The 18,443-nt window shown below is 53.2% G+C and overlaps 1 protein-coding gene across 2 annotated transcripts in view; it reads right to left on the reverse strand.

The window, feature by feature from the left end:
* ECE1 (endothelin converting enzyme 1) overlaps positions 1–18,443 on the reverse strand; it is a 96,122-nt gene that overhangs the window by 46,102 nt on the left and 31,577 nt on the right. The window contains exons 1-3 of one of the 2 annotated variants that reach the window (XM_054571682.1): positions 9,514–9,837; positions 7,978–8,048; positions 4,242–4,328 (exon numbers count right to left, since the gene is read on the reverse strand). In XM_054571682.1, the coding sequence (XP_054427657.1) occupies positions 4,242–4,328; positions 7,978–8,048; positions 9,514–9,523 (168 nt within the window). In that variant the 5' untranslated portion in view covers positions 9,524–9,837. Of the gene's footprint in view, positions 1–4,241; positions 4,329–7,977; positions 8,049–9,513; positions 9,838–18,443 lie in introns of those variants that run through there. The other variant, XM_054571683.1, reaches the window with a different exon arrangement.

The raw sequence follows: 18,443 nt of genomic DNA on the forward strand, positions 1-18,443 counted from the left end.
CTACAGCTCAAGAGCCTGGCCACCCCATGAGGACTGGCCGGGTGACCAGGATGCCTGCCTCAGAGTCAGCTCCTTAGAGCAGACAGACCGTGACAGCTTGGTCCTGGGTGGTGATCTGCCTCCATGAGGCTGTAAGGTTGGGGAGATTTCTTCTAGAAGTTTCCAGATGGAGGACTCTGGCTAAGGCCACTGGAGCCAGTGCAGAGCAAAAGTGTAAGTCCTCTGGTCCTCCCCATCTCTTCTCTGAGCCCTACCTGTCCCCGTGCTCCCATGCCGAACAACAGCTTAAAGGAGTTCCTTTAAGAACTTGCATCTTAACAGGAATCAAAGTCTAGTATTCGAAAGAAACACTTTCCAGTTTACTTTGCTTCCCAGAAGGAACGCCTAGCGAGCAATGGCACAAGAGAAAGGGCACGAACCTGAGAAGTCAGCCCTCGACTTTATCAAGACCCCATGTGTCACTGGGCAGCCTCCAAGCCTTAGTCTCCTATCTTGAAAACGAGGAAACTGGATGAGGTCCCAACTCTGACAATCTCAGATTCTAGAACAACTCCAAGGCCAAGAGCATCTCTAACAGGTGGATGGAGCCGAAAGGTCCTCCTGGTAAGCAGAGAGGTCTTCTCAATGCGTTGGGCGGGACTGTCCCTGAAATCACCCTGGAAAGATAGCTCTGTACATGGCAAGAAAGACTGAGGGGCAGAGAACGCACCACTAAGAATTAAATATAAAATACAAATATAAAAAAGCTTTTGTTTTTCTTGAAAAAATGGATTTGTAGAAGTAACTGGATGAGTTTCTAAGGTTTAGGTAAACAGTCATGGCTATCTGCCCCGCAGCTGAGGCTGCGGGTGTAACACGAGCGTCTCCCTGTCAAGCCACTGAAACGGCACGTGCAGGGTGTGCGGTGTGCGTGGGGCTGTGGAGAGACCGGGCAGCCAGTCAGAGCAGGGCGCAGGCTTCCGGGAGAGAAGTGGTCATATCTGGGGCATCACTGAGGTATCCTGCCTGGTTAAGTTTCGATGATGATCCTGATAACAACCAAACCTATCCTCTGTGCACTCCACAAAAGGCTTTCACTTACACGGTCTCATTGCAATCTTGCCACAGCTCTGAGAGGGGGGTTACGACTATTGGGCACTGGAGAAAAACTGTCTCAGTGAGTTGCTGTCCGGTCTCAGGGCCCATGAGAGGCAAAGCTGGGGTTCCGTGCTAGAGCTATCTGGCTTTAAATTCTGCATTCTGACCGTACTGACTCATTTTGGTGAATCGCAATGAACTTGTGCCTGAAATGTGAGATAAAGGAAAAGAAAGACCCTTTCAGGTGAGGTACAGGCGTGACTCGGCTCCAGCTAAATTCACCACTTTGTTTGCATATTCAGTAATAAAGGGGGCAAGTTTGGCTGAAAGACAAAAGTTTTCATTTTCTAATATCAGTATCAATAACTCTGGAGTTCCTAGAACCAACAGGCTTCAAAATCCTGAAAAATCAAGTAGCTTATTTTTATAGCTGCCCATCAAGAGAGGGAGAGTTGGGAAGCCTGGGTCCATTTTAAAGAGCCTAAAATTGAGGGAGCCATTGTGTTTCTAGCAACCAACTCATAGGAAATTATCCAAAAGGCTAAAAGATGGTCAGCTGTAGAGTTCTGGTTATTGGGCCTATTGTCCAAATACAGCAGATTGACTAAATATATTTTTATATATTGGTGCCCTGAGGTATTATGGTTTTTAATGGCAGCATGTTTTGGAGGTTTTTAACAACATAGAAAAATACTTATGAGGTGGCATTAAGTAAGAAAAGCAGGGTGCAACATTGTGGCCTTAGAGTCAGCAGCTCAACTGTGTTTAAAATATATACATGCAAATGTGAAAAACTGGAAGTGGTTGTCTGCGAGCTGTGGGATTACTGTTTTTTTTTTTTTTAATCTTTTTTTATACTAGACTCTTTTTCCCACAGCTGAGCATGTGTATACCTTGGAGGAAAAAAAAAAAACCCCAATGATTAAAAACAAAATTAACAGAAAACTCTGCTTCATAAGTGGATGTGGATGGGTTCCGGACTCTGAGGAGAGCAAGCACTGATGTCCCAAATCCTTGGAGCAACCTTTTGGCTTTTCCTGTGTAAAAAGTGGGCAATGTATCCAGCTTGATGCGGGGCACCAACGCTGCACCCCAACCCACACGATGGCTGTTTGTCTACAGGGAGCCTCCTGATCTCTCTCTCTGAGGCTCAGCATTACCCTCTGTAACATGGCTACCGGGGGCCTTAGCTCATCGGTCACAGACGACCACACCAGGCCCCGTACTACGCACTACAGCCACTTTCTCTAACTCCCATTTTACATCCGAGGGAACGACAGCCCTGGCCGGCGTGGCCTCGTTGGATGGGTGTCATCTTGTAAACTGAAAGGCCGCCAGTTTGATTCCCAGTTGGGGCACATATCTAGGTTGCAGGGTTGGAGCACTTATGAGAGGCATTGATGTTTCTTTCCCTTCCTTCCCCTCTCTCTAAAATCAATAAGCATGTCCTCGGGTGAGGATAAAAAACAAATTTAAAAAAAATGTTTAAAAATGAGGGAATTGTGGTTTAATGGGATTAAGCAGCTCACCCAAGATCTTGAGTGGAATCAGAATTCAAAGCCGGGGCCCACGGGCTCAGGGACTGAGCGACCTTCGGCCCGTCAGGCAGCCTCGGAAGGGTGCGTGTACTGTGTGACCTGAAAAAGGCTACACCCGCCTGGGCTGCTGGTATGATGGTGACACCATGGCACAGTATTTTGTTGTGAATTCCAAATGCTTTTGTGCTGATATATTTAGAACCTGCTGTGGAAGATGAGACTCAAAAGATTGCTGATTAGACTCTGTTTTGATTTGGGAAAGGAGAAGTGCCTGCCACAGAAATCTCATTTCCTGCCGGATTTAGCCTTTTATGAAGTGTGCGCAGGGAGGAGGTTCTAGGCGGACTGGGCTTGGTTTCTCACTGCTCAGTTTCTCGCTCTGTGACCTCAGGTGAGTGGTCTTCCCTTTCAGAGTCTCATTCCCTCACCTGTAATGGGACCAGTGACCCCTGCAGCTCGTGGGGTGGTCCTGAAGAGTAGGCAGGCTACCGTAGTAGGGGCGCGGCATTCCGCTTGGGATCATGAGTTTGGATCTCCTGGACCTAGTTAGCCCAGAAGAAGGACTCAATCAATGCCATTTCCCTTTGTTAGTATTTTCACACGAGCTCCAAAGAGGTGTGCCTGAGCAGGGTTGGGCCTGGCAGCCTGAGTTTCCAGATGCCCTAGGGGTGCCCTCCAGACGGGCTGCGGTGTGCTGTCAGTTCACTGGGAGGCCCCCAGGCACCCCCAATGTCTCCCTTGGTCCCCGGGGGCAGAAGTTCCCCTGAGCTGAGTTGGCCTGACCCCTCACTCTCACTGGTTTCTCAGGAGCCAGACCACAGAGACCCTTTGCCATTTCCAGTTCGCTGCCAGCTACCTGCCTGGGTAAAAACTCCATTAGGGTGGAGGTCCTGACCGGGACTGTCCCACTCAGCCCCGCACGGGAGGGAAGGAGAGAAAGCTGGCGCAGTGCTGAGAGGCAGGGAGGCGGTGGGCTTACTGGATTCTCACAGGGGCAGAGCCGGGGAAGGGAGGAACTGGGCTGAAAAGTGGACGGGAAAGGGGGCTAAGGATGGCTCCCCACCCCCGCCCCCAGAAATTCAGGAATTTAGTTGGAAAGAGTAACAAGAGGGTAATGCCCACCAGACAGGGTGACTAAGTGTGCAGTGTGCACAGGGATGCGGGGCTTTTATGCTGAGACAGTTTGAGACTCTGCCAATTGAGAAATGGGCTGCGTGACCCACGGCAAGACCCTTGGTGCTGAGGAACTGCCTCTTCTGTGAAAAGGGAATTGGACCCGTTCAGCTCCGGAGGGGCAGGAAGGGTGTGTGCTTCGCTCTGCCACGGGGCGGGGGTTGCAGCCCCGTGACTAGGTGGATGGGAAGATGTGGGGACGGGCAGAGCTGGTGAGGGACGGCTGCTGGGGAAGCTCAGAGCCCCAAGGGCACTTTTGTCCCAGAAAGGGTTCTACCCCATGAGCCCAGCGCTCCGCATAGCTTCAGGCTCCACAGCCCCCTCAGCCAGCTGGAAGGATGGGGGCGGAGACAGCCCCAGCGCGCATGCCCGCACCCCGCCACCCCGCTCCCGCCCCTGCCGCACCCCGCCTCGCTCCCCCACGGGGCTCGCACAGAGGACCAGGGCTCCTACCTGAAGGCCGTTCGGGTACCCGTCGCCCTCGGAGAGCGAGTCCACCAAGTCCTCTTCATCCAGCGTGGCCCGCTTGTAGGTCGACATCTGCAAGGCCAAGTGCAGCACGGACTCCCTCAGCGCCTCCATGGCTCTCACGCCCGAATGGGGAAAATGGGGAAGCGGCCCGGGTGCCGCTGCCGCTGCCTCCACTACCCCTACCACCGCCACCCACTACCCCTCCCGCCCCCCCCCCCCCCCCCCCCGCCACTACGCGGCCACAGCCTGCGTGCCCCGCCCCAGCCCGGACACTGACACCTGCCCACCTACGAGTCCAAGGCGGGGGACAGGGACCCGCCTCCTCCCCCCTCTGCGCTTGGGCAACACCGCCCTCAGCCCCAGTGCCGACCACGCTGCGGGCCCCTGGGTGCAGTGGCCACACGCTCGGCGTGCGCCTCTTGACGCCGGGTCCCCACCGTTGCTGCCACCGCCGCGCACCTGACTGGTCTGGGACGGCCAGGCTGCGACCCGGCGGCATAGCGCCACCTTCGCAGGCGGCGCCTGATCCGCACACAGCTCTGGTTCCTTCCCTGGCTCGACCAGGAGACCCTCAAGCCTCAAGCGTTCCGGTCCCCTGTCCCCGGGTAAAGTGTCTTTCCCAGAGGTTAGGGCACAACCAGCCCTAGCAGGCAGGAAGGGGCCCCGCAGCAACCTCTCCTCCTAAAAAAACTTAAGTCCCCTTCAATAATCCCCAGTGGCAGATACCAAACATCAAGTGTTAGGAAGGTGCCCCTGGTTTGGCCCACAACAGTTGAGTCCTCCCACCATTGGCCTTTAGGTGCAGAAGGGGTGGTCTCCCCCATCTGAACTGCAAAGATGAGGAGGAAGGAGGTAGAATAAAAAAAGGCAGCTATCTCCCCTCTCATGTCCCCCTTCCTCTAGCTCAGGGGTCTTGAAGTCAGAGTTCATGAACGATTTCAGAAAATTCCAGAGCGCTCCCCTGACCTAGAATGAAAAAATGGTGTGTATACGCTTGGGTGCCTGGAGGGGAATCCAATGCTTGCCTCCCAACTCAAAGGAGTGGCTCCCCCCAAACAGTAAGAATCCTGGCTTCAGCTTCAGGCCTAGTCTAGGACCGGGAGGGTTACCCTTCCCTTTCAGGGGTCAAGAGCCTCAAGCAGGGGTTCCCTCCCCAGGCCCGGAGGTCTCTCAGGGGCCCTGTGACCTAGGCTGGAGAAGCGGGCTCTCTCAGATGTGGGGTGCTCAGGTAGACTCTGGACACCCTGCATTCTCCCCTGCACCCAAGACCCTAACTCAACAGTTTCCCAAAGGACCCGCCACTGCTAGTGAGACCTGGAATCCTCTACATTTATACACTTTTCCCCCCGCTTTCTAAAAGTACTTCCGTTCATTTCTGTGTTTGATTCTCACAACACACATACGTGTGAAGCTACAGGCTCAGGGAGGAGAGGTGGCTTTGCAGGGTCACAGGCACAGGGACAGACAGCTTCTGACTTCCACTCCCGCCCTCTTAAAGTCCTCTCAGCAGCTAGAGTGAGTCTTTCAAAAGGGAATTCTAATCCTGTCACTGCCTTGCTTACAACTCTCCAGGGACAGTCCCTTTCCCAGTCCCCCTTGGCCCCTGCCCACCCGGATCCTCACCTCGTCTGCTCCCCACCACACTTTCCTGGACCCGAACAGTGTGGCCCTCACTTGGTTTTTACATTTATCTCCCTCCCCCACCCCAGAACAGTGAGCTTTACGAGGACTGGGGCCTATCTGGCCCAGAGAATTCCCACACCTGGCCTGCTGTGGGTGCTCAGCAGACAGTTACGTGAGTGGTGGAAGAAGTGGAAGGGAAGTGACAAGCACTCTGGGGCAGTGCCTTTAAGTCCTTGTGCATCTACTTTGCGATGCGTGGGGACAAAGGAAACTCATGTAAGGGGCGCAGGACCTGCGGGAGGCAGAGGACTAGGGCAAGAGTTTTAATTCTGGAGTCTTCAGCCTCACCCCCACTGGGTGAAGGCGTTCCCATTACCCACCTGAGAGGGAAGGGGCTGCCAGGCTTCTTTGCTTTATGCTGGGTTACCGCTGAGCTTTTTCTGAACCTAGGACACTTGGTTACATTAAGTAACAGGTGTCAACCACCCAAGGAAAAGACTTTTGAAAAAGAAGCTCAGTTCACCAAGCCTCTCCCCATCCTGGCACATCGGGTACTGTACTGCCTGGACTCCTCAGGCTGTGAGGTGCTTGTCAGCTCTCTTAACACCACTGTCTCATTTAAGCCTCTCGCCCTTCCCTCTGAAACCGGGGCTCAGGGAAGTAACTTGCCCAGGTGCAGTGAAGCAACGGCTCCTCCTCCTCCACCTCATTTCAGAGGTCACTCCCTCTGGGAAGCTCTCCCGACCACCCTCCCCTGACCCCAGGCAGCAGTGTGTGGTCCCCTGCTGTGTCCCCTTGCACGGCCCCCTACCCCATGCTTCCTTCATGAAAGCACCCAGCACTTCAGACCGGATGGGAGAACCTTGAAGGCAGGAATTGGATCTTGTTAAGCTGAAAGCTCTACCCTGGGGCCAAGGCTAGGCCGCCCCTGCCCTCCATCTCCGGCAGCTGGTCTACAGACCCATGAGGAGGAGAGCTCACCTACCTCCCAAGCAGAAATCCGCAGAGAAGGAGAGCTGTTTGTTTTTCACCACACAAAAGATGAGGGGCCCATCCTGAAACACCTGCCTGGGGCCCTGAGGTGAAACTGAACCCACCCCAGGCGTGGGAATGGCTCGGCTGGCACTGCTCAGTGGGAGATCCACAGGCCCCAGTAGGTGAGTGACATTCCAACAACAATGGCAGCCCTATCTTTCTACCCGCCCAGAGCCCCAGAGCCGGGGCGGGACCTTCTCCATTCACAGTCTGGGATCCCCACGCCCATTTGGAGTCTCAGCCTCAGAAGCTATCACTTCCATTTGACGAGAAGTGGAGGGGGGTGGAGGGGGAGACCCAACATCTATTTTGTGCTCCTTGACAAAACTCTCTCCTGTCCCCATGGCACCTTGCGAAGGGGGAATCAGCACCTCCACTTTATTTTTTTAAATTTTTAAAAATTAAAAAATAATTGTTTTTATTGTTCAAATACATTTGTCTCTTTTCCTGCCACCACTTTCCCCTGCCCCACCCACCCCCATGCACCTCCACTTTACAGATCAGAGACTAAGGATTAGGGAGGAGGCAGGACTTGTCCCCTTCATCCCCCCCCACCAGAATCACCTGGCTAAACAGCATACTGATCTCATGATGGGCCTTACAGCTGGTAAATGGCAGAGCTGGGCCTAGAACCTGGGTCCTGACTCCTGGTCCCGTGCTCACTGGGCAAGAGGGAGCGGCGTCTTCAGGTGGGGACCTCATGGAGTCTGGGGGCACTAAGCTGGCTGGGCGGCCAGCGCCCCATCTCCCTAATTGCCTCATTTGTGGCTGTGGGTGCCACACCTGGCCGCGAGCTCCAGGGAAAGGGGAACAGCCTCTGCTCTGTGGAGAGCCAGTGCCTGGATCTGCTCGTTCCTGTCCCGCCCCGCCCCACAGGGCCGAGGAGGAGGCCGCTGTTCCGAGAAGGGCTCGGTGGAGACCAAGACCACAGCTCGCTCCCCAGCTGCGCAGAGGAGGCGATGAAAGCCAGGTGAGGGTGTGGCGGTGCCAGCTCTGGAGACCCCACCCTGTGGAAATCAAAGGCCTGGGGTGAACAGAAATGAGAAATGTAAATGCTCACGTAGCTCTGTAGACGAAGGCCTGACGGCTCTGGTGGTCGGTCTGCCCCAGGCAGGGGATCTTCAAAGAATTCTGGAGCGGAGCATGTCAGAGGCAGGAAAGAGCAGCTCCTGAGTGAAACTCACAGGCCTGCGACTCCGTGGCCACACCCTCTGATCTGTTTTCGTGGTGGATTTCTAAGCCTCAGCTGCTTAGGGATACCGCCCTTTGTGGCCAAGGGCCCTGTCAATTCCTGCCTCTCTAGTGCCAGTAATTAGCTGAGATTTGTTAAATCCTTATATGTCATCAAATACACACTCATGTTATATGTTAGTTTAAGACTTGCATTTAGCAGACACAGTAATGTTGTACGTAAAAGCTCTAGATCCGAGCTGCAGTTCAGAGCCCCACTCCGCCCCCTCCCAGCTGTGTGACCTTGGGCAAATGACTCAGCCTCTCTGTGCCTTGGTTGTCTCATCTGTAAAAGAGGGATGATAACAGTACCTCCTTCACAGGACGGCTGTGATACCTAAATGAGTTATTATAGATAAAGTGCTTAGAACAGTACTGGGCACACAGCAAGTGACCATTAAATGTTAGCAGTTATCATTTGTATAATTGTTTTTTATTCAACACAGCTTCAAAAACTTTCAATTGAGCCCCACCTCCTAAAAATGAAAATCCAAACTCCTCATCTTGGCCTTCAAGGCCTTCCGCATCTGGCCTAGGCCTACCTCTCTAGGCTCACCGTCCACATACCCCTCAGGTGTGGCCGTCGCCCTGACCCCACACCTAGCTCTGTAGGCGCTGAGTGCTCAGCAGGAGTTCGGGAAGCCCTCAGTGCTCGCCGGGTCCTGCGTGGCCAGCTGAGGGGGTAGCCCTACACAGGGCTTGGTCCTCACCCTCAAAGGGCCTGCATCTGATGTCTCCTCTCCCAAGACTACAAGCCTTCTACCCATCTCTGGCCTGCCTCCTCCTCCATGAAGCCCTCCTCTCCTCCGCAGTCTGAAGGAGTTATGCCCGGCCTGCTGGTGGGTACATGGTATAACACGCGCTTTACATTCAGGCCTTCATCTAGGCGTCTGTATCCCTGGGATGGAGAGGACCCCAGGGTGTGGGCGACAATCATCTTATTGTCTTCCATCCCTGGTGCCCAGCATAGAACGTGGTGGTACATAGGTAACTGGTTACTTTGTATCCCAGGTTTTCACAGGGGGCACTTGCAACTTCCACAAAGAAACAGAATTTAGCTGCTTCATGACAATCAAGTAAGATTCAAATAGGACAACTGTGGCCAAGGGGCAAGATAGTAAAATATGGCCATCACACCTGAAGATGACACCATGTGACATCTATTACTACTATTACATTGTCCATTACATTACTCAGTGTCTTTTATGTGTGAAAGTTCCATGTGATTAACTCCTTTTTAAATTTACCACAAAGTTCCTGAAAAAGTGAACTGCTTCTTTGCTTTCTGATAATAGTAATCCTAGGAACCAGCCCATACCCCTGTTTTCTTTAGCTGTCAGGAAGCTCACAGATAAATCAAACTCACCTGTGGGCATTTTCCTGGTATTTATTTAGGTTCAGCTTTTCACTTGTCCACATTTTCCAGTGTATCTTCTCTGATCCTGTTTTTCATTTCTAGTGCATGTCATTTTATCAAATGTGCTGTTGTCATCACACTGCTGGGTGAATAAAGTGAACTGGAAGCAACCTGTATCACCAACACGCCTCTCCTGGCTGAGGCTCCTGGGAATGCAACTTCAAGGTGTTTTTCAACCCTGGGAGACTGAGACAGTAAAGACAGACCCCAGCTCAACCCTAGGTTCCCTGGCTCAGGTGGCCATGCCATTTCCCCTTGCCGGCCTCAGTTTCCTCATCTGTAGAAGGGGTTGTTGCAAAGATTAAACGAGCTGAAACACAAACTTGCTCGCATACAACATCCCATCCCCGAGAGAACTGGAGCCGGACGGACGGACACGCTGCAGCACCCACCTCGCACCTGCTCTTCTTCATTTTCCTTTACTAATTTCCATCTGCTTCTGCCCTTGTCCATATTTTCTGATCTGGGCCCCAATTCAGCTCACTTTTGGCATTAATCTAGAGCTGCTGTACTGAGGGCAAAATAACTGCCTTCCCAGGTAACCAAGGGGAACGTCAACAGTGATAAGCCCGATACGACTTACCAACGGCATGCATGCACTCGTGGTGTGATGTGATGTAAATGGTACTTTACCTCTCTGGCCTTCCTCCTAAAAACACATCACCCCATTCTAACCATGAGAACAACATTGGACAGATCCCAGCTGAGGACCGGTCTACAAAATACCTGCCAAGTCCTCCTCAAAACTGTCAAGGTCATTGAAAACCGGGCCAACCTGAGAAACTGTCGTGCCAAGAGCAGCTGAAGGAGACATGATGCCTAAATATAATGGGGTGTCCTGAATGGGATCCTAGGGCAGAAAGAGGACGCTAGGTAAAAACTGAAGAAATGTGAATAAAGTACAGACTTCAGTTCGTAATAATGTATTACTATCAGCTCATTAATTGTGAGGAATGTACGGTATACCACAGGGTGGGGCAAAATTAAGTGTACAGCTGTGAGTATGTGAAACAGAGTTCATTCTTGTATTATTATTTATTATTTTATTACTTTCCATACAAACAACTGTACACCTGCTTTTGCCCCGCCCTGTATGAGGTGTTAGCAACAGGGCAAATGGGGTGTGGGCTGTAAGGGAACTCTGCACTCTCTCTCCAAAAATGCTGTAACCCTAAAACCATTCTAAAATAAAATACTTATTTAAGAAATGAACAAAGAGCTGGCTGCCCCCTAAAGCAGAAAACAGAGTCCTTGACCTCAACACAAGGCCGGCCCTGCCTATTTTTCAAGGCCCTGTCATACCCTTGTTTGTGTCTTCCGATCACCGTGTGGAATTAACCCCGGGACCCCCGTTTTACAGATACAGAGAGGGAGGCCAAAGGATGGAGGCCGTGTGCCAGGCCATGGCAGAGGGGGGCTCAGCCCCGGGGCCTTCTGCCCCTCTCAGCGCCCTTCCTCTCTTCTTGTGCCGCCTTGGAGCCTGGCTCTCTGGACCGACCTCCTCTGGAGACAGCAGGCAGCCCATCTGTCATTTGCGAAATTGGGAGGCCTTTGACTGGGGGTCGGGGTGGGGGCGGGAGGCCACTTTGTGCCACCGAGGAGTCAGAAGGAGCTGGAGACCTGAGCATGAAGGCAGGGTGGCGGGGGGGGGGGGGGGGGGGGGAGGTGTGGGTAGGAGTCATGGGGAAGAGGGGCCTAAAGGTGAGGTTCAAGGAGATACTAGAAGGCCAAGGGCACAGAGCACATCTGGGAGGTCAAGGCAGCAGCCCTGCCAGCCAAGGAGTCAATCTGTCTGGTTCGGGCCAACCCCAGGCTGGGCTCCCCTTCATGTGTGGCCAGAGGGAGGCGTGCAGACCGCTGGAAAACACTCTCCCGCCTGGCCAGCGGTTGCCTCCCCTGCCTCGGGGGCCCTGGAAGGCACTGAAAGCCTCACCTAGTGTTGCCAACCGACAGCCCCAGGGCCATCCCACGCCCAAGCCCCAGTCCTGGCCAGCAGCCCTTCTTTACTCCCCGACACAGGCCGCTCACCACGCCGATGATTGTCCGGCCCCGTGCATGGCTTCTACCGTACCTCTCTCCGCCCCACCCGCCTAACAGCCTCCATCTGACATCTCTGCCCCTCTGTCCAGGGCCACTGACTCTGCCCCTTCCCCTGGAAGCCTTCCCTGATCAGCCCACTGACCGCCATCCCCACCCCCCATCTCCAATTATCACTGCCCTAGTCCCTCCTCCCCGGCCTGGCTCCAAGCAGAACCTCCTAAACTAATTGATACGATCCAGTCTCTCTCCTTCACACACTGGCTCCCTGGAACTGGCGGCAGAAAGCATGAGCCTTGGCATGGCTCCCAACTCCCTCCTCCCACACCCCAGGATCTGGCCCCTGGCTCCTCTCCAGCCTCTCTCTCACCACTTCTCCCTCCCATGTTCGAACCTCACTGAAATACGAGTGCGCTTCCTGCTTCCAGGCCTCTGCTCGTCTACTGCCCTCTGCCTGTGAGGCCTCCCTTCTTGTCCTTCCCCTGGCTAACTCTTCAGCTCAGATGCATCTTCCTCCAGGCAGCCTCCTCAGACTTCACTGTGACCCTTCCTCCTTGCTCCCCAGCAGCACCCTGCATGGCCTTCTAGCATCTCATCCCAACAGACCGCAGCCAAGGGCAGCTATGTGACCTGGAAAAGTCATTCCACTTCCTTTCTGTGCTTTGAATTTCTCATCTGTTAAATGAAGATGATCATGGTACCTACTCCTTAGGGTCTTTATGCATACCAGGTGCTGGGCCTGGTACTTATTGGCACCTATCATCGCCTTGGCTCTTCCCCATTGCATTTGTGATTCAGGGAGGGTTAGTAACTTGCCCAGAGTCACGTATCTGGTGAATAACAAAGCCTGGATGGAAACCCAGGTGTATCTGCCCCCAAAGCTCATGGTTTTGCCATTACAACAAATAAGATGGCAGCCCCCACCGGCTCCATCCTGAGCACTTCAGGCCTCGCCTCCTGGCCGGGTTAAAGGAGCCGAGTTGTCCACTCTGATCTCTGAGCACCAAGTTCGAGACAGACCAGAAACCTGCAGCTGCTGTAAGCTGTGCAGGACAACCAGGCTGGGTAAGCTCCGAGCTGAAGAGACCAAGTGTGCCAAACAATTTGCTGATTTAATCACATAAAGCTCAGGACAAAGTTAATCTGTCTCGCTTAATGATATTTATGATGATGATGGTGACAGCTGCCCAGTAATTAGGCTCAACCAGGAAGCGGCTCACAGAAATGGCTGTAATTAGTATTTGTGTTACACAGGGCAGGTGAAGGCTGGAAAGAGGGAGGACGAAGCAGGTCAGGGAGGCAGGGGACTCCTTGGGTCCAGAAACTGAGGGTGGCCAGGGCCCTCACAGTTTTTGCCAGGCCCTGTGTCAACCAACTCACGTGGACGATTCTGCTTAACATTCCTAACTCTGTGACGTGGGCCCTATTATCCCTTTTCTAAGGCGAGGGAGCAGGCTCAGAGAGGTCTGTTCCTTTGTCCAAGGTCACACAGCCAGTGAAGAACAGAGCCAAGATTCACACAGGTCTCCCCATCTCCCCCTCCAGCCCAGGTGGTGGGCTGGACAGGAGGAGGTAATCAGGGCTAGGTCTGGAAGGCAGGAGGCCTGTATTCTGGTCCCAGGTGCAACACTGCCTCACCCTGGGCCTCAGCTTGTGGCTTCCCCTCTCTAGAACACAAAGAGAAGGTGTGGCCTTCAGACTGGGAGTGACCCAGAGCGTGGACTTGGGAGCCGGGCTCCTTGTAACCTAATCTATGGGCAAACTACTTCACCGTCTGAGCTTTCCTGTGTCCTCATCTGTAAAGTGGAAACAACACGCGGTGCCCTCATAGGGTTATAAGGGTTAAATAAGTTTTTAAAAATTTAGAACAATGCCTGAACATTATTATCATTTATGGGGAAAACATGGGCTTTCGAGTCCAATATGGGCTTTTCCATCTATAAAATGGGAAGGCAGTTGCTGGATTAGAGAGTGGTTTGTAAACATATACTTTTAATCCCATGGAGCCCTTTATTTTAAAAAACTTAACGTGGCACCCCAAAAACAAAGAGACAGAAGTGAGGCTGCCACTTAATGTGTTCAGTGATCCCATATCCTAACCCCAAACCTGGCTGCCTCAGGGGTTCCAAGGAACAGAGGTTGAAAATCACTCATCTACATTCCCCTCAGAACTAATTAGCAGCTCTAAGGCTCTGAGATGGAAGGCGCGGTGGATGCAGGAAGGGGGCGCCGCCCAGCGGAGGTGGACACATGGAGGCATGGGGCAGGCTGGCCCACGCCCGCGGTGTTCACTGGGGCCTGCTGGCGGCCCCCATTCAAGCTACATAATGATCTCCCCAAGAGGCAGCTGGCAAGCAGAAGGAAGAACAAAGGACTGGGAGTCAGGCACGGACCCACATTCCATCCTCGGGCAGCTCATGTCACCTCTCCCGGCCTCCCTGTCCTCAGCTGTAGGATGGAGATGCTAACACCATGCTCATCTAGTGACGTCAGGACAAAACTGAGTCACATGCATGCCCAGGCTTTGCAACTGTGAAAGACTGTCCCACATTAATATTTTCACTTATTTCTAGTAGATAATTTTCCCTTTCTAAGAGCATGGAGTTTAGAGGCAGACTTTGGAGGTTCAAGGCTCCATTCCACCTGGTACTAAGTGCCCAGGGCTCAGCTGTCCACCTGTTTCCTCCTGCGTAAAGTGACGTCATTTGGGGGCTAGCAGAGTGTCTGGCACACAGTCAGTACTCAGTTAGTGTTTGCTGCTTTTAGATTTGGGGGAACAATAACTAAAGGCAAACTTGCTCCCAAGGCCCTTTTCCAGGGCAGACATAGCTGAAGAGGGGTGAGTGCTTCTCTAGGCCCCCCAAAGCACACAGGGTCAAATGCAGGGGTTGCGATTTTTTTTTTTTTTGCGCGCTGAAGTGTGGCTCGACCCTTCCTGGGCTAGGTTGGGGATATGTCTGTCCTTTGTCCTTAAAAGACCAATTCAACTCAATAGCTGTTTCCTGAAGGTTCTGTGATTCCGGTTTACTTCACCATAACTCTGCATGGAAGGTAGCCCTGTCCCCAGTTGCCAGATGAGGAAACTGAGCTTCAGAGAGGTGTTGCGACGACCGCAAGGCCCGGGTGCCCCTTCACAAAGCACAGGGCCTGGGGTCAGGCCCAGAGGACTTCCCTGGTGTGGAAGCTGCCAGGAGGCTTACAAAGGCCTTTGGGTACCAGCCCATATTACTTGGTGTTCTGGTGGGAGGGGGCGTCCTCAGAGCGAGGAGACAGACCCAGCTGGCATTAGGTCTTACTCAGGAAACAACTTTGATCCAGGGGAACCAGCAGCCGGACCGGCTGAGTCCCCCAAAGCCCAGCCCCATGCTGCCTCCTCCAGGGGGTCCTCCTTGAGCAGCCCTGCCTCCCCATCCATTCTCTGGTCCACAGTCCACAGCCCTTTGCTGTGCCCCAGAACACTCTACTCACACCGTTTATTTAATCCTGCTGACAACTTTCTGGTGGTGATCTCTGACCCTCAGCTTCCTCACTAGTAAAATGGGTGATAATAAGGGTAATAATAAGGGTACATGTCACAAAAGTAGGTGTGGAGATCAAATTGGAAAAAAACAATAATAAGGGCAAACACTTATTTAGCACTTATGTCCTAGCAGACCCTGGCTGGGGGACACAAATGAGACCAGGGCCGGTGGGCAGGGTCTGGCCTCTCCCTGCCGAGCTCTGGAACCCTTCCCTGCCAGTGACCGCAGACCCTGCTCCCCACAGCTCCTGGTCCAGGGGACTGTAGCCAAATGGGGCAGAAAGAGCCAGGAGTGCAGGTTTGGGTCCTGGCTGTGCCCTCGCCGGGCCTGTTTCCTGTTGTGCCCCCACCCCCACGGTGGGAGGGGAGGGTGGAAATGCCATCTTGTTTTGCCAGGTGATCCTTATCTTCTCCTTTCCAAGCTTTCCCAAGTGATAGGCTTGTCTGGACCAAACACCATGGGGCGGGGGTGCTGCAGCCACCAGCTCCCCTGGCAGCGGCTGCCCGGCCTGGCCCTGGGCCCTGCTGGCTGACTCTCCCCTCTCCCCCGCCACCCTCCTGGGCCTGGGCTCTCCCCCGGCAGGTTCCTGCTACTTCTGCCCCCACTTGCCCAGTGCTCCCCGACACCTTCAGCAAGCATCAGCCAGGCTTCCACCCCCAGCCCCACCCCTGGCTGCTTTCCCAGCGCTTCCTCAAATTGGGCTCTACCAACTGGCAGCCGAGGTGCCCGGACATGAAAATTCCCGTGCCAGGGCCGCCCCGCAGGTAGGGCTCTCATTGCTCGTTCAGGTTGGTAGCACCCTTGGTCGCTGGCAAATCTGCACCCCAGTAGCATAACCATCTCTCGCAGCCTCAGTCCCTCTCCCCATGGGGAGTGTGTGCAGTGGTTAGGAGCATGGACTCTGGAACCAGACAGTCAGGGTCCAAATCCCAGCCAAGTACTCACTCCATAACCTTGGGCAAGTCCCTTAATCCCTCTCTATGGCTCAGTTTACTCATCTGTAAAATGGATTATTAATAAGTTGTTAGGAGGATTAGATGACTTCATAACACGGAGCACCTAGACTAGGACCTGGAACAAAGGAACCACTCAACAAATACCAGCTTTTACTAACGTCCTGATTAGCCCAGGGCGGAAGGCACAGACTGGCAGCCCGCAGGTTGAGTCTGGCTCACAGATGAGAACTGTGTGGCCTGCAGTGCTGCCAAAGGTGCCGAAATGCCAACACTTAGAAGGTTTTACACAAAAATCAGTAATTTCAGCTTTCTTTAAAAAAAGATCTGGCCACGCTAGGCCCACGGTCTCAAGTGGCAATAGTCAGCTGGAGCTGAGGAGCGTCTGTCCCCTCTGGACAGGCCACAGTCCCCAGGGCACCACAGCCACCCCCCATAACTCCTTCTTGTCCCCTCCTCGCTGTGGCCCAGGGTCAGCTGCCCATTTTCGTCACGCTGGTGCCCCATGTCTCATAACAAAGAGAAAAGAGAAATATTTCTTGCACCCTGTCTCGGTGGGAAAATGGTTTATGTGGGGTTTAAAAACAGGCAAAACGAATGTATGGTGACAGATATCAGAATAGCAATTGCCTCTGGGGACGGGACTTCCTGGAAAGGGGCCTCGGGGAACTTTCTGGGGGAATGGAAATGTTCTGCAAATGTCCTATAACTTGACTCCACAGCCGTGACCCCGGGGTCTATGTTTGTCAAACTCATTGAGCTGTTTGCTTCTGACCCGTGCGTTTTAGTCTATGTAAGTCACACCTCGATGAGAAAAAAAAAAGTGGAAAAGTGAAAAATAGGTCAGGAGGGTCTCATGTTTCAAGGTAAACAGCAGCTGACTCTTTCTGTTTTCGTGGATGTGAAGAAAACTGCTCGGCCCTGAGTTTCTCATACTGACAACTGTGAAAGAAGACACCACCTGAGGGGGCCCTGGGAAATCATCCAGTTCCCCTGCTCACGTTTGAGGTTGAGACCGAAGTCTAAGGTCGTGGATGACTGATCTTCAAAGAACTGTACTGATCCATGATGTCCAACACTGGCCACGAGCCACATGTGGCTATTAAAATGAAAATTAAGTCAAATAAGATAAAAATCAAAGTCCTCATTTCAGGTGCTCCATAGCCATACACGGTGAGTGGAACACAGAGAACACTTCCACTATCACAGAAAGTCCTGGCCAGAACTGCCGGGCGTGCTGGCTGCAGAGCTCAGCTAACTTCTGGGTCCGCCGCCAGGGCAGGGACCGCGGTCACTGCTGTGCAGCACCTGACACAGAGCAGCAGGCAGGAGCCGAAGGAAGGAAGGAAGGAATGAAGGTAGAAGCAAACAGGACAACCAAGGTTTGGATCCCAACTTTGGCCCTCGCCAACTGTGGGGCCTCCAGCAAATCTCCAGAGCTTAGCCTCTCCCTCCCTTCCAGGACGGGGCACGTACCCACGTCCTCAGGAGTGCTCAGAGTCCCAGGGGCCAAAAGGAGGCCAGCAGGAGGGCTGATGTGCCCACAGTCCCACCTGAATTCTGGAACAGGAGGGAGGCACGCAGAGGTGGGAGGGCAGCTGACGGTGTTTCTCTTTGTGAGAGTAGGTTTTGAAAAGGGGGGCAGGGTCAGGCGAGATAAAGCAGGTTGGGTCCAGTGCCCCGGGTTCAGGAGGGAGGGCTGCTGAGCACAGGGGAAAAACCTACGTTAGCCCCCGTGCCTGGCGGCTGGAATGTGAGCGGGGCAATAAGATCAGACGCCCACAGACACTGCTGCGGTCCGAGCGGCTGGGACAGGGAGCCACCTCCATCCCTGAAGAGACCCTCCCCTACCCTGCAGGGCAGGCCAGAATGGACCCACTATGGGGGCTGCTGGGAGCCCAGGGAGCTGGCTGGGTCCTGAGAAAGGACCTGGCCCAGGTTTGTCTTCCCAGCCCCATCCTCCATATCCAGCCATATGGTGTCTACAGGAAGCCAGGAAGGGCATTGCTTAGAGGTCTGTTCATTCATTCAAAAAATATGTATTAGGCACCTACTGTGTGCCAGGAAATGCATTCCATGCCTGATATACACCATTGAACAAGACAAAGTCCTTGCTCTCAGGAGCTTGAATTTTAAAAGGGAGACAGACAATAAACAATGTTGCTAAGAGTTATAATAATAGCATTTAACATTTATGGAGTGCTGAGCACTGTGCTAAGTGTTTTTTAATGCATTTCTCATTTGATCCTTACAAAAATAATATGTATTATTACTGACCCTATTTTATAGGTGAGGAAACTGAGGCCCAGAGAGGTTATGGCCAAGATCATTCAGTTCTGAGTGGGAGGGTTTTTGGGATTTGAACTTG

The sequence above is a fragment of the Pteronotus mesoamericanus genome, unplaced genomic scaffold (assembly GCF_021234165.1).
Source record: "Pteronotus mesoamericanus isolate MK-2021 breed Mesoamerican mustached bat unplaced genomic scaffold, CSHL_Meso_final contig_221, whole genome shotgun sequence".
Taxonomy (NCBI): Eukaryota; Metazoa; Chordata; class Mammalia; order Chiroptera; family Mormoopidae; genus Pteronotus; species Pteronotus mesoamericanus.